This window comes from Hoplias malabaricus, chromosome 8 (assembly GCF_029633855.1).
Source record: "Hoplias malabaricus isolate fHopMal1 chromosome 8, fHopMal1.hap1, whole genome shotgun sequence".
Taxonomy (NCBI): Eukaryota; Metazoa; Chordata; class Actinopteri; order Characiformes; family Erythrinidae; genus Hoplias; species Hoplias malabaricus.
The window spans coordinates 10,787,712-10,809,117 of record NC_089807.1 but is presented as its reverse complement, the minus strand read 5'-3'; the positions used below and the strand labels follow the sequence as shown (position 1 = coordinate 10,809,117).

Sequence of the window (21,406 nt, the reverse complement as noted above, 5' to 3'; positions counted from 1 at the left end):
CTTCTCTCTCTCTCTGATTCCTTTTTTCCCCTAATTCTCTCTTTCTCACCTTTTGTCCCTTCTCTCTTATTCTCTCTCTCACAGCCTCTTTCCCTAATTTATTTCTCTCTCCTATTCTTTCTCTCTGTCTCTCCCTTCCCGAATCTCTCTCTCCTTGTCTCTTTCATTCTCTTCTCTGTTTGATTCTCTTTTTTCCCTCATTCTCTCTCCTTCATTTTCTCTCCCTCCTATTTCATTCTGTTTCTCTCTTTGCCTCTTTATTCTCTCTCTCTCTCTCTCTCTCTCTCTCTCTCTCTCTCTCTCTCTCCAGCTCATGACCTCATAGATGCTAAATCTCTGCGGTGGAGTGTGTGTTGACCTAATCGAGTTCTTGTCTTTGTCCTATGGGCGTTTCTCATTGAGCTTGCTTGTAGCCTCCATGTCCTTCAGTCAGGCTTCACGTCTGATGAAGATTGTCCAGGTGTTTTCAGACGGCTGTTCTGACTGTGGAACATGCATTAGTATGCACTGAGTTTAGTGGAATTGTCTCACATCACTACATAAATTTGTGGCATCATTAGGGACAAGATTGTCTTTGCCTTTTCAGGTAGCAGACAGGAGGCGTTTGCAATGAATAACAAATAACATTCGAGTTATGCATTCAGGAAGTGAAGTTGTGTATCACTGGGGATATATTGATATAAGAAAATTATATCCATACTGCATTTTTTAAACATACACGCCAATGTTGATACTTAGACATTTAGACTAGATTCACCTGATATAAAATATCTGAGTATTGTATCTTTAATTTGAAATTATATTATTGTTACACCCTTATGAATCCTTTATGTTCTTTACATCCCTTTTAGTTCTTGTCACATTCCTTCATATGTCTACTGATTCACAATAATCTACATTCAATACTTCCATAATCAGCCTCAGACAAAATGTAGTGTTATCACTGAAGCATTTCTGTGTGTTCCTTGCTGTTGTTAATGCTCTAAAAGAATTGATATTCGATATACTACCTACTTCTTGCTTGACGCTTAATTCTGAGTAAGCGTATTGTTTTTGAATCAATGCAAGAAATTCTTACACAGCATTTTTATGAAAGAAAACAGAAACGCTGGTCAAAATAGAAAAACAATAACATCATAGAAGGAAAAGGCCCAGCAGTGAACTGAATGCACAGTTTGTTCTAGCTGTTTTCTCCTTGGCTGCATTTGCTCATTAACTTTAATTTGACTTTGACTTTTGAAGTATTAGCTTTTTACGAGCTTAAGGACACACACAGGATGCAGTGTGTGGGGTTGAATTTATTGGAGGATGTCTGGTAAGTCCTTTTTGTGTCTTTTAGTGCATGAATCACTATGACCTTGCTACCTCGATGTACTTTGCCTTAAAGAAGGCACACAGCTACTTAAATTTCATACTTTGTTAACTCTAATCATTAATAATTGAATCTCAGAATAAATAACACAAGCCATGCTTTATCCCTTTGCGATAATTTATGGTCATTTGAGAACATCCTCTAGCTTTTGTTGTTGCTGGGCTTGTGTATATGTGACCTCATGGTCCATTTTCTGTACTAATGATGGATAAAGAGAGTAGCTCAAAGGTGCAGCTTGTAGGATGTTTGCTTGTTTGTTCAAGAACAACACAAAAAAACTAATCATAAAACACAGCTAAGCACCTTCTGCCAGCAGAAGTGACCAGAAACTTCACAGAGTAACTAAATTCCTTCTGCTGTTTGTTTGTGTCTTGGCAAGGCTTTTAATAAACGAGGTTGGAGTGGGCCTGAGTGTATCTCCATCCTTCAGGAAGGTGGGCCTCATTGTATCCATCAATCCGACCTCCTGTCATCCCAGCACAGTTAAATTAAATCAATGTCTGAAACCAGAGCCAAGGCCTAAACTGCACCAACAGAAATAGAAAATCTAGTTTCGATGTCTGCTAATGACATTAGTGCGTTCCTAAGTGGCCGCCCACCATCGTCGGACAGGAACACAAGAGGGATATAATTACAGTCTGAACACACACACACACATCTCCGTTTTCCAGTAAAGCACATAAGATAGTTATGTTGTGTTATAGATCGCCTAAACACACACACATTCTGCCACTACAGGTAATGATTCATTTCTTCACCGTATTATGTTTTTCTCAGTAATTAATATTCACAAGGTGAACTCAAGGAGAAAAGGAAACCGCACCATATTGACCATATGAGAAATTCATTAATAGAGCAGTGTCAATATCATATGAGACACAGCTTCATTTGTCATTGACTTAAAAGTGGACATTATTACAGTGGGAAATGTGTGTTTTACGTATTCATAACTCGTCTGAATTTTCCAATGTTCCGATTTGAATAGTAGTATACAAAATTAGCTAAGTACACACTGGTCAAAGAAAGCTGGCTAAATCTGTTGATTTCATGCCTTCTCATCTCATACAGGGAAGATATTTTATGAAGTCATTGAAAGTGGGAAATACCCCTGAAAAACAAGCAGATATTTGAGGGCCAGTTATCTGATTTGCTTCTGCTGTGGCAAGCGCAAAATGAAGCCTTATTGTTTGTATTACTGATCAGAATCCAAATATTACATCTGTGTTTGTTAGCCTCTGAATATATAGATACATTAGCAGTTAGAATTTCATTGCACCTGTGTGTGTGTGTTGTGTAGTGGGTAGGGTGACCAGATATGAGATGGTGAAAAAGAGGACACGTCTTGGGCGGGGGGTACTACTGAAACTAGAGAAGGTTATCGACCAATAACGGTAGCTCTACAGTCAGACCGTCCAATCCGAAGATTTTAGGCTACTTCACCACGCCCTCTTCTCACTCAAGTGAACCAATCGGAGTAGGGGAGGGCGGGACTAGTTTGTGAATGAAACGCTTCTCGAAGTTCTTTGTAAGCTCTAGAAAAAACAAAACCCCGGACGTTTGTGAAATTCCGCCCAGACATTTTTTTAAGTCTAAATAAGAGGACATGTCCGGGTAAAAGAGGACGTCTGGTCACCCTAGTAGTGGGGACATCAATGGCTATTTTGTAGGATATTGTAGTGAGATGATACTGATGTACAAAAAACAAAGTGATACAAATTTGTGAATTCTGTCTAACGGACATTGCTGAGGAATGCAATGCACTAAATGAATGCACTATAGTGCATAACACAACAAATAAACATCAAATGTTAGAGACATTGTGTTCCCAGCTAGTCTATTTTGCCTAGGCAAGTCTGATTCTGTGCTTTTTACTGTCTGGTCCAGTTGAGGAACAGCTTCTTCTCAGCTTCAAATGGCTCATCTAATTGAAGTAGTGCTGTGAAAGTGAGACCTGCTGCTGTGCCCCAGCTGTGTCACATGACACGTGCAGCTAATCTCTACAACAGAACAGACCATGAACTTGTTAAGGAAGGAATATTTATAGGTAATAAAAGCAGCAGGGTATCTATTTCCTATGGAAGAGATTCATTCAGTATCATATGGATGTGGGGGGAATAGCTTGCAGGTGGAATTGGACATAAACTGTGGAAGAATATTGAGGAAAAATCCAGCTGAAATAATATTTTGTTTACAGCCTGCACCTTTAAAGGGGATAGCTATGGTGGTTGGGAAACACTGTTCCCTCTAAAACGCTGAATTCTGAATTCCTAAACAAATCAGTACATTCTATGTGCAAAACATAATCATTGCTGACTAATTTTCATGTCTGTGCCCTAAAAAGAGGCAAACATTGTGGAGTGAAACTTAGGGGTTGACAAACTTCAGCATCACATCTGTGTCTGATCCAGTCATACCACCACCGCATCAGTGTCACTGAAAGCCATCCACCAGCTCTGTGATGTTCCTGATCATTGGAGAGTTAAAACATTGTAATTGTAGAACTACTAAGTGCATACACATGGAAAACATCCCTTTTAAAAGCAATTTCATGGCTTGTTTTGCAATTCTGCTTTTAAATACATTTAATAATAAATGTAATCATATAAAAAGAATTATTTACATTTTAGTTATAATTGTTGCCATTTGATTGATTGACTTTGCATAATATTAATAAAATATTTAATTTGTATCACGCCCTGTGAAGGACTAGTGCCCCCTCCAGGGTGTGTTCCCGCCTTGTGCCCATCTTTATGTCAACTATATTACGTTACAGATGTAATCAACTTTACATCTGTGAAAAGTTATTCACTGTTTCTTAGTTTTACATTTTGATATAAAATCTAAAGAGGCACAAAAGTCTTGCATTTCTCCTGTTTTAATGGGTCAGAATAAAACTTTTAGGTCGCTTTGGCAGAGTCAGACACAAATCTTACAAGCCCCAGTTCTACATCTAAGTAAAAACTTATAAACATTCCAATTAACCAGAGTTTTATCTCAAGGGTTCTGACCTTAGCCAGGATGCTAACCACAGTTAACGTTTGTATTGCTACATCTACCAATTCACCCACTCATTGGTGTAGTCTCACATGAAACGTCACTCTGCTGTGCACTCCTCTTCATAAACTTTCTTATGTCCATGTTTACTATCCACCACTGCTTGCTCACTCTTGCTTACTGAGGTGAATGTCTGACAGGGTTGCCAGGTCTAGCGTTTGTGAGAACTCTGGCAACAATAATTCATTAATATTAATCAGAAGGCAATACATTTTTTTGAACATTGATTTTATCCGTCAGAACATTTTGAATGATTATTTTTAGTATCTGAAAAAGTTTGACGGGTCTTTTTGGCAAATCTTCTGTGGCTTAAGTCCCATAAGCCGCCCACTCGCTCCGCCCCTGGTTTGAATTACCACAGAAGTTCCTTAGTAATTTGAGTTGTTTAGTTTTGTTCGATAATGCAGTTAGCCGCATATCCCGAATTTGGAGACATTCCACCTTAAATAAACTCCAGTTAGCATTGCTCTGCCATAAGCAGAGAGAGAGAGAGAGAGAGAGAGAAAGCCTAGCATACTAAACAGAGACCGAGAGTAACCATTTACCGACAATGGGGCTTTGTAAACACATTACACCAGTTTCAAACAGACTTTGCCGGCAAATGGCAAAGAAACATCTTCAGAATTCTAAAGTGTTTTATAATTAAAATTGTGGATGTAACTTTATTGACCCCTTGCTGATTGAATGACCTCTTCCTGACACACACTCACATAAATCCCATCATCAACCAAACATCGCCTGATCAAAGGTTTTCCTTTGTAGTTCCACTTAGAAATGAACACATCTAATAAGAAGCTGTATGTTAATGGTACAGTTTTGATGAGCCGAATACACAACACATATAGAATCAGAGAAAGAAAGTGAGAAAGAAAATAATGTCTTGACAAGGGAGTTTTTTCATACCTTCTTTGTATTTTTTATTATATTTGTGTATTTCATTTTTACACATTTGGGACCAAAGGCCATGTATGTTGTTTTTTTTTTTTTTTTTGGTTGATCACTGGCAGCAATTTCCTGACCCTACGGCCTAAGAAAAACTGTTACTAGTGGTACCATTTGCTGTTGCTCTAGTGTTTCGTTTGGGACCATTATTGTATCATATAAAATAATAATTGTAGATAGATGTTGATTTTAAAACACCCCATATCCTTTCCTGGATTGATATTCATTCATTTATTTATTGTCTGAAACCGCTTATCCAGTTCAGGGTCACAGTGAGTCCAGAGCCTACCTGGAATCACTGGGCGCAAGGTGGGAACACACCCTGGAGGGTGTGCCAGTCCATCACAGTGTGACATACACTCACACATTCTTTCACACACTCACACCTACAGACACTTTTGAGTCGCCCTACCAACGTGCTTTTTTGGAGTAAACCAGAGCACCCAGAGAAAACCCACACGGACACAGGGAGAACACAACAAACTCCTCACAGACAGTCACCCGGAGCAGGAATCGAACCCCCAACCTCCAGGTCCCTGGAGCTGTGTGACTGCGATGCCGCCCAGGACATATGTTTTTCTATTTTACACAGTTCTATATTAAAATCTTACAAATATTCAACTCTCCTTCTGGAGAAGAGAATATAATTTATGTTTAGGGAACACAACTGGACTTTAACACCATTGTTATACCTTTAAAGGTACATTTACACTGTTTGCACCTTCAGTGACCAATAATATACCTGTAGAGTACCTTTTTTCTGAGTATGTAGTGTGCATAAAATGTAGTGGTTTCCAGGAAAAAGACAGTGGATGTCTTAACGCCTTTTGCCTGTTGGTAGAACTGACGCATGAAAAGTAATGCTGCTTTTGAAATGTATTTATTGAACAATACAATTACAAACGAATTGTGGTTTTGATTAAACAGTTATTTGGCTAGTTGTGTGATGTAAATGTGTTGCTTTGTTAAGAGTTTTAGAAAAAGTGTCGTTAAGTAGCAGTAAATTCTGGTTAGTAGATGGCAAAAGAGTAATCTTTGAGATTGTTAGTTGTGGTAATGTTGGGGCCATTTCGCACTCACCTCACAGAAGTGTGTCAGAAGTCTCTCTCTCTCTCTCTCTCTCTCTCTCTCTCACTCACTTTACATTTCTCAAAGCCTCGTTTTGTTTTCATTGTAGCCTGTCTGCACCCAAGACAACATCACAGAAATTCCACAATGGATTTGTGTAAAACATCTTTCGAATTTGAGGCAGGAGTGACGCGTGGGGTGGGTGGACAAACTAAAGAACATAACAAGCAGATAAACAGAACTTGTTTTGAAACATGAATCTTGGTATAATTTATTTCTTTTATAACAAAGAGAATAAAAATGTAAAAAAAATTATTTACAACATTTATATAAACATTATTTCTGAGGCTGATGGGACAAGGAGGACGCTGGGTAGGCAGGTCCACCATTACCAATGCTCCTAGCTGTAGATATTGACACACAAGCAAAAAGTAGTTATAATAGGTGTCATATTGTTTTGTTTTGTTTTTTTTGTTAAAGCTGACACACAACTGGACATTAACACGATTTAACACCACTGATGTACCTTTAAAGGTACATTTACACTGTATGTACCTTTAGTGACAATAATGTACCTCTACTGTACCTTGGCTACTTGTGTGAGTTTATAAAACACACCTTAAGTATTAGTAAATGCTTGTTAGTAATTGTAAAACATTGTATTTGAACAGCCCCCTCCAGGGTGTGTTCCCACCTTGCGCCCAATTATTCTGGGTAGGCTCCGGACCCACCATGACCCTGAACTGGATAAACACTTACAGACAATAAAGTGAATGAATGTTTTCATGTATTTGAACAGACCATATAAATAATGAATGATTACTGTTGGAGAAAGCAGTGATGTCCAATCACTTTCATGGAGCTGTTTTTCTACAAATAGTGGTCATTTTAGAGAGGTTTACATATGGTAAAACTGAAATGGCAAGTTTCCTCTAATACATTTTATCCTGTCTTTTGTCTAGAGTACTGGTAGGGTAATGCACTCTATACTTTTACTGTACTCTACTGTACTGTACTGTACACATTATTGCACCTATTTTTTTGTTTGTTTGTTTGTTTCCAGTGTGTGTATATATCCTTTAAGTAATTGTCATGGCAAAGATGGAAAGCAGGATGTGTGCAGTCTTTGTGTCTATTCACAGTATAGGAACATTCAGAAAACAAACAAAAAGGCACACGAGGGGGGAAAACAAACACACACACACACACACACACAAAACAACAACAAAAAACAGATGCAGTAATGTGTACATATGCAAAAATAAGTAAAATTCCTGAAATGTAGTTTTTCTTCCTTCTGTGCAAAGAAAGCAGTATTTTGATGTTTGTTTGTGTAGAGTGTAGTGACTTTTGTGTAGTATTTATTCGCTGACTGGATTTGTGTCAGCAGTGTTTGGTTTTAAAAAGATAAAATTGATTTGATTCTATCATCTAATTTTGCAACACCAGTCAAAGCATTTGAGAGTGTAGCTTGATATTAGGTTTTTTTTTTTACTTTTTTAAGAAATTTAGATTTCAGGAAAATTATTGTTGTAAATTAAAACTTTAATCACTTTACTGTTAATTGTAGCTTAATGGCTCGCCTAAACGTGTCCAGAACTTCACTAATATTTCGAAGACTTTCAATTAATATTCTTACTTTCCAAGTTTTTACAGTTTCAGATGATATTCAATGTATTTTCAGGTTTCCAACATATGTGGCAACTCTGAATATTTAGCAATGTAATTGCAGTAATTATGAAGTTTGGTACATTATTCTGTTACATTGAGTCTTGTAAATGTGAATGATTGATTGAGACTGTGAATGAAAATGTGCAGTCTGAGCATATTGGACAGGTAGCAGGACCGAATACAATTCATCTCCATGTATCTCCATTTCACAGGTGCCTCTGGACTCTACTTTCCCCAGAACACATACTCAGAGACCATTTACATTGGTCAGCCAGCCGGGGCACCATTGCTGCAGGTGTACTCCATGAGGGAGAAATCTTCCGAACGGCCCTACTTCAGTCTGTGTTGGAGGAACCCTCAGAAACCCCCACTTCACGCTGCATGGTTCCACATACATCCCCTCTCTGGAGTTCTCTATCTGAACAAAACACTGGAGTGGACTGACTTTGACATTTTACGTGAGTTAAAGAATTTTTTTTTTAAGAAAGCCAGATTTATTGCTCTAGGCCTCTAGGATTTCTCTTTTAGTTTTTTGTGATAAAAAGGTTTCTGGAACTCCACAGTATGAAAATATTAAAGAAAAAAATACAATTTTGACAAGAATTTAATTAAATATGCAGTCATTATGAACGTTTAAAAACATAACATACCCTACAGATGACTCATGTATTATAATCACACAGCCAAAAAAATAAATAATATATATTTGCGCTTATTCTTCCAGCTGCTCTTAAGTCTGACACATTCCCATTTACTCTGAAGCTATAAGGAGTGTTTCCACATAGTACGCTTCTTTAATGAAAAACAATACAGGACAGTCTGTCCATACCAACATGATAGAGAGGGGCAGAGAGAGAAATTGGAAAAATCTAATGTAAAAATTAATTACTACTTGTAGGTGGTACATAATCATACATATATCTAGGGTGACCAGACGTCCTCTTTTACCCGGACATGTCCTATTTTTTAGACTTAAAAAAATGTCCGGGCGGAATTTCACAAACGTCCGAGATTTTGTTTTTCTAGAGCTTACATAGAACTTCGAGAAGTTTCGTTCACAAACTAGTCCCGCCCTCCCCTACTCCGTTTGGTTCGTTTGAGTGAGAAGGGGGCGTGGTGAAGTAGCCTAAAATCTTCTGATTGGACGATCTGACTGTAGAGCTACCGTTATTGGTCGATAACCTTCTCTGTAAACATTTAATTGGTCAATCTGCACGTCAGTAGTCCTTGTTTACGTCAGGCAAAGCTCATGTACTTACACTCATCCCGAGCAGCTATGCCGAAACGTAAATGTAAGTTCTCGGATGATCTAAAAAAGAAATTCCCATGTTTTGTGTAGCAAATAAAGTAAAGCAAGTAAAATAAAATACTCTACATATATCCAAAGTGGACCTCAAACAAAAACAAAAACCAAAGACAAAACACGAGATAAAGGATATTGTCACTTTAAATGTACAGTAATATGTTTTTGCAAACACATATGTATTTTATTAGTCTTTAATTTAAAGTTTAGTGTTGCAATCAATTTGTGAAAATGGGCTAAATGGCATCATACTAATTGTCTTCTTGTTCCATTTACTAATGACACTAACCTATTTGTATATTCCTTTAGCACAGATCTAATTGAAAAATGTTGTTACCGATTCAAATCTTTTTAAAAAAAGATCCCTGTTTTGATGTTGTCTCTTCTAGCTGGGAGCACATTAGGGCAGACAAAGAGACTGACCCTAAAAGTTGTGGCTAATCCTGTGTCTCAGGAAGTGTCTTGTTCTCACCCTAAACTGGACATCAGTCTGACAGTCAACAATGCCACAGCGCCCCTCTGTGGCCAGATAAAGAAGGAGAACCTGTGCTTTCCTTATCGAGACATAAACCCCCACATCAAAGAGAACCGCCTGCCTGGAGCTCTGAGACAGCTTCGCCGCTTCACATTTGCAGACCTCTGTCCCAACTACACAATCAGCTACAGAGTGGAAGCAGGTACAGTCCAGCAGAAAAATCATTGCACAATATTGCACATTACTGTTTACCTAGGGCCTATTACATAAAGCAGATTTTTTGAGTTTAGGGGATGATATAGCCCAAAATTAATGACTGTCTAAATGTGATGCCCCAGACTCAGTGTTTATCAGGGGTTATATGTCGATCCAAACTTTATCCAAAGTCTATCCAAAGCTACTAAACTTTAATAGCTTTTTGGTAGAGAATTGGGCGGCACGGTGGCGCAGCAGGTAGTGTCGCAGTCACACAGCTCCAGGGGCCTGGAGGTTGTGGGTTCGATTCCCACTCTGGGAGACTGTCTGTTAGGAGTTTGGTGTGTTCTCCCTGTGTCCGCATGGGCTTCCTCCCACAGTCAAGAAAACACACGTTGGTAGGTGGATTGGCAACACAAAAGAGTCCGTAGGGGTGTGTGTGTGTTGCCCTGTGAAGGACTGGTGCCCCCCCAGGGTGTATTCCTGCCTTGTGCCCAATGATTCCAGGTAGGCTCTGAACCCACCGCGACCCTGAACTGGATAAGCCCTTACAGATAATGGATGAATGATTTTGTGATGACACTTTCTTTTCAGATAAACTTTGTAACAAATGTCTTTGTACCTTGGTGTATATCACACTGGTATAATGCTGATGATGTGACATAGCTTAAATGCTATAAATATTAAAATGAAATTCACTGTACTTAAATTAGTTTCACTTATTTTTTATTTACTATCCAGCCTCGTACTGTCAGCCATATGTCACTGTTACAGATGCTGAGTTTATGTCTGTGAAGTCTGTTATTTCTCTGCAGAATATGTTACAAGGCAATATATTTTCAGAAAATTCATTACGAGGTCTAGGGTCTTACAATGAAAGCTTACAAATGTCCTGGATCTGTAACACATGGAGGTGTCGGTTTTTGTTGTGTTGTGGTGTGCAGACCCTCCAGTGCCATTTGTGGTTAATGACTCCACCTCAGAGCTGGTAGTAACAACGAAAGTGGACCGTGAAGAGAAGGAGGTCTACCAGCTGATTATAGTGTGTAATATAAGAACGGAGGACATGCTGCACGAGTTGAACACCCCTCTGTATGTCAGCATCTATGATGAAGATGACACAGCTCCTTATGTAAATGGCACAGACTCTGAGGAAGTGCTTATAGAATTCAGCCGCAGTGAGGTGAGTTACTAAAACTATACCCAAGACTCTGTGTTTTGCAGCAATATCAGTGTACTGATGCTAATCTACTATGTATGGATGAGAAATTTGACTTCCACAACACGTGTCTATAATGTTATACTAAACTGAATATAACACACATTGCTTTACCTTTTCAGGGCACTGTTTTTGGCCATCTGTTTGTTTATGACAGAGACACAACCCCTAGTTATCCCAAAGACCAGACTGAGAATAAGTTTGTGGGGACCTTCATGAATAATGATTCCTTTATCAGAGACACATTTACCATTCTCCATGAGTTCAGGGAGGAGAAAGCCATATTTGGCAATGTGAGGGGAACAGTCCATGAATACAGTAAGAAAGCTCTTCCTCTGCTTTATTTTCATTAATAATGAAGCTTTCAGAATTTTAATAAGTCTTTGTTTTGTCTTTGCTCAGAACTGAAGCTGAACAGGAATGTTTCAGTGGAGGAGAAGATGTCTTTTCAGTTGTACTACTTGGTCAATGACACTACGTACCCAGGCCCAAATGGAGCTGTTGTGCTGCACTTTAATGTCACCATTCTGCCTGTTTCCATTCAATTTAGCAACACCACCTACTTCTTTCCACTCTCTCGGAAATCAACTGTCTTCTCCCAGGTGCTGAAATCTAATTCACATTCCTTTTAGAAAAGCTATTTGAATACTCGTATAATTAAAGTGACAAATTGGCCAGAATGAAAAAGCAAGCAGTTACAACTTATATTTAGTCACACCTACACACATACCACGGCAGTTTTGCAGCTGTCTATGGAACAAGATTTTCTGGTCCCGGAAAAGTGGAAGTATGTGAAACAAATTACACCTGCTTGACCTGTTTGAGGCTGAATGTAAAAGAGATAGACAGTTAAAATTACATATAGGAATCTTGTCTTTATTTTATTAGAGGAGGAGGTCCAGTTTAAAGCTTAGTCACTTATTTTGTCTAGTAGTAGTAAGACTAGTAGTAAGAGTTGGTTTACGCTACAGACATTCCCACGTATTTGTGTGTATTTTGTATTGTAGTGAAAGACGTTTAAGATATGAAAAGTAATCATGAAAATTTTACAGTTGTTGATTTGGTCAAACCCATGGGGCTGCTGAGCTATAAAATACAGTAACTGTACAAGCATTACTTAACCCAACTTTTAGAGTTATACCCCTTTAATATAAATACTGTGGCATTGTGAATTTTAGACAAAATATCCTTTAACACTGTTCTTTCCTGGTATTTCTTTTTTTACAGATTGGAAAAGTATGTGTGGACAATTGCCTGAAGTTTAAGGGCATTGATATTACATACCATTTGGAAATTGATATCAAAAATGTTTCTGTGGATGTGCTGTCCTGCTACACTGCAGTCAGTGTTGCCCGCAGTTTGGAGGAAATGTCTGGGGTTCTCTATGTGAATGACACAAACCCATTTCACATGCCAGAGTGCCAAGAACTGCAGTTTACACTTGTTGCTCAAGAACAGCAGAAGCAGCTTCAGACAAAGACTCAGCTCATCATCTTATTTGAAGCCGAAGGTAAGTACTCTTCCCAGGTCAGCAAGGCCCAATAGGCCCAGTGGCTCAACTATAGCTGTTTACTTTGTAATTCTAATACAACCTCTCTGTTCATGACATAGGTCTTACTTCTAGGAAAAGGCATTAATTTGGCTTGGAAATGTGATATTGATTGCAAGTTTTAATGTGGTTTTATTCGGACAGATGTAGTTTGTCTGGTTTGAGAGTAGACAGAATGTCCCAGCCCTGGGTTTGTCTGAGACTCACTGTGTCTGTGTTGCAGGGGAGGTTCTGAGGGCAGAGAGGCAGCGATATATGGCCTGTGCAGTGAAGAGGCAGCGTGGGGAATGTGAGACATTCAGAGGCCTGGGAGCTCCCACTGGGAGATGTCAGTGGAGACAGGGCACAGATAAAGGTGACGTCTCTCATTTCCTTTGTCTGCAGTGATGTTTGGTTTTGTATGCGAGAGGGGTCATGAGTTCCTGGCCTCATGATTTCCAAACTCAAACACAGAGGATTCAGATTATCAGTCATGAGACGTGTTGCTGTGTTTGACAAGTTGACACTTTTGAAACAAAATACTGTTCAAATGACCTTCATTATTACAGTGTCCTGATGTTTTGAGACCTTGAGGAGAATATTGTGCACATTAATGTGTTAATGTCATTAGATGTGTTTACATGCTTCACGTTTTTGTTTACTGTGTTCATTGTGTTTTTTTATTTTAGTGCTGATCTTGTGCACTGATCTGTGCTTCAGTTTTGACTACATCATGTTTAAATTTCTTTACATTCTTTTTACAGTGATATCAGAAAATTACTCCACTTGTTCTCCAGATCTGCGCACATGCCCAGATGGCCACTGTGATGTAATTGAAAGCAAAAATGTATCCATTTGTCCTCAGGATTGCACCCGTGAGCAAATTTACACTTTTTGGGGCTGTATATTTTCAGTGTCGTTGGTATAAACTCTTTAATTTGAGAGCAATGTTGCTGAAGGCTCAAATGAAGTCTGTTTGTATCTTGTCTAGATAAACCCATTATTGGTGGTCATGAGAGAGGCCTAATGCTTGGCATTAAAGCAGGGCATGGAACCTGCTATTGCTACGAAGAGAAATGCTTTTGTGAGCAGGATGAAATGCAAGGTGAGCTGAATAATATATGTCATGTGTTTAAGTGAATCTGGTGTGCAGCCACGTTTTAATCTTTACATTATTAAGAGTCCTGATGAGATGATTCCATAAAATCATAAATGGCTGGACTTTGAAAATCCACACCGCATCGTGTTCATAATAATCTCTCATTAACAACACGGATACATAAACATTCCTAGCATTAGCTTTCTGTCATATATAACTATTCTTTTTTTTCTATCTCCTACTCAGAGTCAATCTGTGATGATATGTGTAAGACCATTATTGCAACTGCAGTTCTTCTCTCCTTCATCGTCTCCATCCTCCTTTCCTCCTACTTCATCCATCGCTATCACAAGAATACCCCCAAACCTCCCATCACTTCTGCGGAGATGACTTTCCGCAGGCCTGCCCAGTCCTATCCAATCAGTTACTCTGCCAACAATGTTCGTCGAGGTTCTTTGGACTCCATGGAGAACCAAGTGGCCATTGACAATTTTAAAATACCTGTAAGACCACAAGCCTTCTATTACTCTGCTTTTGTGTTGTCTGTACAATGTTTCAGTGCTAGTGGAACAAATTTGTATACAGTTCTCAATTTGTTTTTTAAAATTAAAAAATTATCAGATTCCAGACTTCTATTCTTAAAACAATTTAAGCTACCAGTGTATAACAGCGAGCACAAGCAACCAAGTATTCTTCATGGCACAGGTTTGTTTTGTTTTGTTTTGTTTTTTGGAAACAGGAGGATCCAAAGTGGGAATTCCCACGAAAGAATTTAGTTCTTGGCAAAACTCTTGGAGAAGGAGAGTTTGGGAAAGTTGTGAAAGCAACAGCATTCCGGCTCAAAGGAAAAGCAGGATACACAACAGTGGCTGTAAAAATGTTGAAAGGTAAACTAGTTTAACAAATAAATGTCTAAACAAACTATCTCTCTCTCTCTCTCTCTGTCTCTTTCTCTCTCTCTCTCTCTCTCTCTCTCTTTCTCTCTCTCTCTCTCTCTCTATCTCTTTCTCTCTCTTACTCTCTCTCTCTCTATATATATATATATATATATTTAAGAATGATAGAGAGAGAGTTAGAGAAAATATAACAAAATCTGATGAAAGGTAATGGTAATAAATAATTTATTTTCTTTTTGACTCTGTACAGAAAATGCTTCTCACAGTGAGCTTCGGGACCTTTTGTCCGAATTTACTTTGCTCAAGCAGGTCAACCACCCTCATGTTATAAAAATGTATGGGGCTTGTAGCCAGGACGGTAAGAATTGTTTTATATGTATTACAGATTGTAAATGTGTGTTCTATCAACCATTAATTTCAGAAATATATTCTTTGAAAGTTGTCTCACAAATGGTTTCCGAAGGTGTTAATTAACATAGTGTTTTTATTATGTCTAGGTCCATTATATTTGATTGTTGAATATGCAAAATATGGATCACTGCGGAACTTCCTGAGAGAGAGCCGAAAGGTGGGGCCTAGCTACATCGGTAGTGATGCCAACCGTAACTCCAGCTACCTTGAGAATCCAGACGAAAGAGCTTTGACCATGGGAGACCTCATCTCCTTTGCCTGGCAAATCTCCAGAGGAATGCAGTACCTGGCTGAAATGAAGGTATACTGGTCAGATATAAAATTCTAGCCAATAGTATGGAAGATAGTATTCATTCATTGTCTGTAACAGTTCAGGGTTGGTGTTCCAGAGCCTACCTGGAATCACTGGGCACAAGTTGGGAACACACCCTGGAGTGGGCACCCAGGGCGACACACACTCACACATACACTCGGCCACTTTTTGAACCGGAGCACCCAGAGAACACACCAAGCTACTCACCAACAGTCACCCAGAGCAAGGCTCGAAGCCACAACCCCAGGTTCCTGGAGCTGTGTGACAGCGACACTACCTGCTGCGCCACTGTGCCACCCTGGAAGACAGCACTGTTGTAGAAATATTTTATTCAAACTGCCAACGACTATGTGTGTGTGTGTGTGAGTGATACGTTCCTAATTTTAAAACACACTTTTCTGATTTTTTAAATTCAGGAGAAATGCTGGAAATTGCCACAAACGTTCACTGTGATGTTTTTCTCCTTTGCAACGATGTAATATAAATAACAGCTCCATATTATATTTTTGAAAGTGTATATATCTGAGAATAATTGGTGTATTTTCTGTATACTCTACACTGCCCTCCATATTCATTATGCTTTTAAATGGGTGTCACATTATATTAAATTAATGTTTATTTTCAGCTTGTTCACAGAGATCTTGCAGCAAGGAATGTTCTGGTAGCAGAGGGGAGGAAAATGAAGATTTCAGACTTTGGTTTGTCTCGTGATGTCTATGAAGAAGACTCCTATGTGAAAAGAAGCAAGGTAAAGTAGTGATAAATATTTACCTCCACGTAAGTTGCAGACTGTAGCATAACCAGAAATTGATCTTTGGGTGTGCCTGTACAAAAGTGAGTGGGCGTAATTACTTTTAATGTTATATGAAAGGATCTAATGTCATTTATATTTGTAAATAATTACTTTGTCAGTCAGCTTTATTGGAATCCTAGTTCCGTTCCTAGTGTTTTAGAACCGACCTGCTGCTCTCAGCACCACCACAAAACAACCTCCCATAGGCAGGACTGTGGCTTCATTGGCTGCAGCACTAAATGATGGACAGCTAATTTATTATTATTAAATTATTACATTTTTATAATTTATTTCATTAACAATATAGAGTTTGGCAAAAGCATTTAAAATCAAATTAAATTTCTTGACTGCCTAAGATTATTACACAGTTATTTATGCAGTAATTTACTGTCTTGTTAATAGACCTAGGATTTACAGGTTATAATATTTTAATTTTTCATCTCACCGTGTTCCTGTTTCAGGGTCGTATTCCTGTCAAATGGATGGCCATTGAGTCACTGTTTGACCACATATATACCACACAAAGTGATGTGTAAGCAGCCAGATTTTAATTTAGCATGCATAAACTATGATCTATGTGTATGTATCACATTCATAACAATATGCTCTTTGTCTTTCTTTCTTTCCTTCTCTCTCTCTCTCTCTCTCTCTCTCTCTGTACCTCTCTCTCTCTCTCATTCCCTTTTCTCTCTCTGATTCTCTTTTCCCCTCGTTCTCTCTCTCTCATGTCTTTTTAGCTGGTCATTTGGCGTGCTGTTATGGGAAATTGTGACCCTGGGTGGAAACCCATATCCAGGCATTGCCCCTGAACGCCTCTTCAACCTCCTGAAGACAAGCTACAGAATGGAGAAACCAGAGAACTGCACTGAAGAAATGTGTGTTTTGCCACACTTCATGCTTGTTAAAAGCAATGTGGAAACTGATTTTATATTTTGTTATTATCGTCATTTGATAAACCAGACAAAGGATCTGCATTTTATTAAATATAGCCTATTTTTAGTTTATTTTTTGACGATACACAAAGTAGCATAAGGCAGAAATTGAGTAATACATCATATTGTCATAAAGATAAAACCTTCTATCTGGAAAACTTTATCTGTTCAGTTAGTATGTCATCATGAAGTGTTCACACAAAAAAAACTACAATGGATGTACGTAGTTCTGTTCTGACACTGACATTATGAGCGTATGCATCTCACTCAGTGTGTCTAATTATTATTTATTTATTTTTAACAGGTATAGTCTGATGCTTCGCTGCTGGAAGCAGGAGCCAGACAAGAGGCCCACCTTCTCAGAAATAAGCAAAGAGCTGGAGAAGATGATGGTGAAAAGCAGAGTAAGATTGAAGAGAAATGTCCTTCTGACACAGACAAGCACTAAATTTGCACAAACATGACATGCACTTACAGACACCTGCACTGAGAGAGCACACCTGGGCACCAGTCTTGTCATGCCCAAGGCATTTGTTCTCCCTGACTGCTGACATATAATATATATGACAGAAGAGGGTGAACAAATGGCTCTAGGAAATATGTTCCACCTTGTATTTACATTGCAGGTTTGTGTTTCCATTCTACAGTTTAGTAGCGTAAAATATACATTACAATATACACACATTAGTTCATTATGAAAGTTTAACAAGTTTTTTGATAGCCTGCTACTTTTAATATTACTTTCATCTCCTTCATAAATGTTAAAGTGTATGTGTCAAGGTAAGTGACTGATGTCTGCTCCTTGCAGGGATAAATCATTTCTGGGAACCTGTTATTATGAAAGCTATCCATGCTTTTAAAAACTGGACAGTATCAATATTTAAAACAATCCTGCATTTCTTAAATATTTAATTAGCTCTAACTATCCAATTCTCTCTTGTAAGGACTACCTGGATCTCGCAGCCTCCACGCCTGCAGATGCTCTGCTATATGATGATGCGCTCTCTGAAGAGGACACTCCTCTTGTGGACTGTAATAACGCCCCTCTCCCTCGAACCCTCCCCTCCACTTGGATTGAAAACAAGCTCTATGGTAGAATTTCCCATGCATTTACTCGATTCTAAGACAAAAAAAAAATAAGATCTGTTTGTCTCTGAATATTTTCCATAGGGAGGGTGTTGTGATGGTGTTAATGGCATGATAGCCAGAGATCCCTGAAAACTGCCCAAGATTTTAGGAGTTAATCCTGTAGCATTTGGAGTAAATGATCAGATTCCTGATTTTGGACCTACTTCTGATGTACATGGTTAACTGTTGAGTGCTTTGCTTTTTAAAAACCTTTTTAAGCTTACTACTGATAGCAGTAACTGCAACACATCTTTTGTATAATTTCATGTTTCTTGTTCTTGAGGGAGGACATAAGATACTTGCATCATTTTTACATTTGCACTGTTATTTATAGTTTTGTTTTAAGTTTACATTTGAAACAAGTCCCATCTAAATCAATCGTGATCTATTTGGTATGGATCGCATTATGGCATTCTCTGTAATATCTTTTACATATTACAGAAATTAAGTGTTTCTATAGATGGACTCAGAAATGCTGAATAGACAAGCAGTAAGGCTTTTGAATTAAACTCTTCCATTATACAGGAGTGTGCAAGGCTTTCTTAGCTTACAATATCCCAGTAATTGTGCACCTAATAGTTATACCTTTAATGTATTCAGCAATAAAATGGCTATTAGTAAGGTGTTTCTCTGCAGCCATCCAAAGGTCCAAACAATCTAGGAATGTGAAAAATAGTTTAAAACGAAAAACCCCCCTTTGTTCTACATCCTATTTTAGGAGCTAATGGGACAAAGTATAAATAATGCCATCATACTGGGTTACTGACATGAATGTGATAAGAATTCTTTTGAATTTTGGGACCACAGACTTCTGTCATTGCATCAGGGCAATGCCATTTTGATTTTAACCCTTGTTATGTATTTTCAAAATGAACTGCAGAGTTTCTTTTGAGAGCCTTACTGTCTGCACTCTACAACTTTTTCCTCAGTGCAGAAAAAATGATATGTTTTCGTTTTTAGGCATGTCATACCCGAACTGGCCTGAGAAGAGCCCGGTACAGCTCAACAGACTTGATGCCACTAACCCAGTCTTTACAAGATATGCCAATGATAGTGTTTATGCAAACTGGATGGCTTTGCCTTCTCCCGCAAAAATTATGGACAAGCTTGATAGTTAAAAATGCAGACCTTGAGATTCATGTTGGAAATAACTAAGAAGGGAAGACATGTAAATGTATTATAAACTGTACATAAGTTACATGATGCTAAAGTTGATTCCCTTTTCTTTCTGTTGCATGAGCACTCTGTGGAAAGAGGTGATACATTGCAAATTGGCTGGAATTATTAAAAAATGTTACATGCTTGTAGGTATGTTAATCATTACCTCAAGGCCCTGCTGGCCATGTTGTATCACTGCATGACTGTGTACACAGTTTAATGTCCATGTTAAATGTCTTCAAGTGCCTGTGCTGCTTCTATTATAGCCTCCACTTATAAATGCAAGACAGAAAAGACCTTGATTCCAGCCCAGAAATTAAAGGGAGCTTCTTTACCATCAACACTTAGAGATTTTTGCCAATGACTGTACAAAGAATGAATGCAAATGTCATCTAGAGAAATGTTTCTACAGAGTGATGGGAACATATACATTTTGCCAAAAGAAGTATACCACTGAAATTTGTCAGACATCATGTCAACATGTCAAGAATCTCTGTGGATCCTCTGGAAACGATAAAGTGAACTGAAACTATGGTTACACCAAATCTAATGTCTTTTGACCACCAATGTTTCCTTGTGAAGACATTCTTTGTGCAACAATTATAACAACGCAGATGAGTGTGATTCCTTGTTATATTGTTATAATATCATTAATTTGCAATCAATAAAACTTAAAAATGTTTGCCTCTTTCTTCTTTATTATGCTTTACCTTAAAGTTCATATGAATATATTAAGGCTCTTGAATTCAATGATGTGAAATTAAACCTTAAACCCTAAATTTCATTGAAAATAGTACAAAGACTACATTTTAAATATTGAAACATTGAAAACTTTATTTTAATTATGCTGGCCACATGTCCCAGTTGGGACATGTATGGTGTTTACCACTGTGTGGCATTACCTTTTTTTAAGCAACCATTTGTAAATGTTTGGGACTGAGGAGACCAGTTGCTGTAATTTGAAAAGTGAAAAATTTCACCATTCTGGTTTGATATTTCAAGTGCTCAAACAAACAGGGTTTCTCTTTTTGTTTTATAATGCATTCACAAATGTGCAAGTCACACATGGCGTGTGCATTAATGCACCACCATGCCGCCACAGGTGCATGGTGCCATTCTCCTTCAGTCTAGAGAATACAGCAGTTATGAGTTCCAAAAAAGGATTTCTAATTTTGTTTTGTTGGATCACAGACAACTTTTCTACCTCTCCTCAGTCCATCTTAAATGAGCTTGGTCCCAGAGAAGGCAGGGAACATTTCTTGCCCCTGATTATATATAGTTCCTTTTATGCCTGACAGAATTTAACTTGCATTTGTGGGTGCAACTGAACACAGAAACTGTGTTTAAAGACAATGGTTTACTGAAGAGTTTCTAAGCCCATGCAGTGTTTTCCATTACACAATCAACTGTTTTTAATGCAGTGCCCAAAGATCACTTCTAGCCAATACATTTGAGAAACATTATTCTTGAATTGTTGCAATCATTGTTTGTCTTTACTTCTGAAAGTCTCAGCATCTCTGAGATGCTTGTCCTAAATCAAATTGTTTCTCTGACCTGTTGCCAATAATCCCATTACATATTTTGTGGGCAAATGCACGCTTAAAAACACACTATACAATTCTTTAGTTTCAATATTTGAAATTTGTGCAATTCTCAAATAAATATACAGTTTAAATAATTTTCACATCATTGCATTCTTTCATTATAATGCATTATTTACATTTTGCAGTGTCCCAACTTTTCTGCAAATGGGTTTTATAACAAAATTTGAAAAATTGCTTTTTATCCTTTTTGATTTCATATTGAAACAACAGACTGAAAATTCTGAATATGTTAAACAATGAAATCA

General features: G+C 38.1%; 1 protein-coding gene across 2 annotated transcripts in view; it reads left to right on the top strand.

Moving 5' to 3' along the window:
- ret (ret proto-oncogene receptor tyrosine kinase) overlaps positions 1–20,174 on the top strand; it is a 30,027-nt gene extending 9,853 nt beyond the window's left edge. The window contains exons 2-20 of one of the 2 annotated variants that reach the window (XM_066678542.1): positions 8,320–8,565; positions 9,800–10,087; positions 11,025–11,263; positions 11,422–11,617; positions 11,702–11,901; positions 12,527–12,809; positions 13,072–13,203; positions 13,592–13,702; positions 13,819–13,932; positions 14,173–14,429; positions 14,666–14,813; positions 15,073–15,180; positions 15,320–15,534; positions 16,172–16,294; positions 16,801–16,871; positions 17,077–17,214; positions 17,576–17,675; positions 18,216–18,363; positions 19,360–20,174. In XM_066678542.1, coding sequence (XP_066534639.1) covers positions 8,320–8,565; positions 9,800–10,087; positions 11,025–11,263; positions 11,422–11,617; positions 11,702–11,901; positions 12,527–12,809; positions 13,072–13,203; positions 13,592–13,702; positions 13,819–13,932; positions 14,173–14,429; positions 14,666–14,813; positions 15,073–15,180; positions 15,320–15,534; positions 16,172–16,294; positions 16,801–16,871; positions 17,077–17,214; positions 17,576–17,675; positions 18,216–18,363; positions 19,360–19,517 — 3,275 coding nt within the window. In that variant the 3' untranslated portion in view covers positions 19,518–20,174. Of the gene's footprint in view, positions 1–8,319; positions 8,566–9,373; positions 9,400–9,799; positions 10,088–11,024; positions 11,264–11,421; positions 11,618–11,701; positions 11,902–12,526; positions 12,810–13,071; positions 13,204–13,591; positions 13,703–13,818; positions 13,933–14,172; positions 14,430–14,665; positions 14,814–15,072; positions 15,181–15,319; positions 15,535–16,171; positions 16,295–16,800; positions 16,872–17,076; positions 17,215–17,575; positions 17,676–18,215; positions 18,364–19,359 lie in introns of those variants that run through there. The other variant, XM_066678543.1, reaches the window with a different exon arrangement.
- The last annotated feature ends 1,232 nt before the right edge of the window (positions 20,175–21,406 follow it).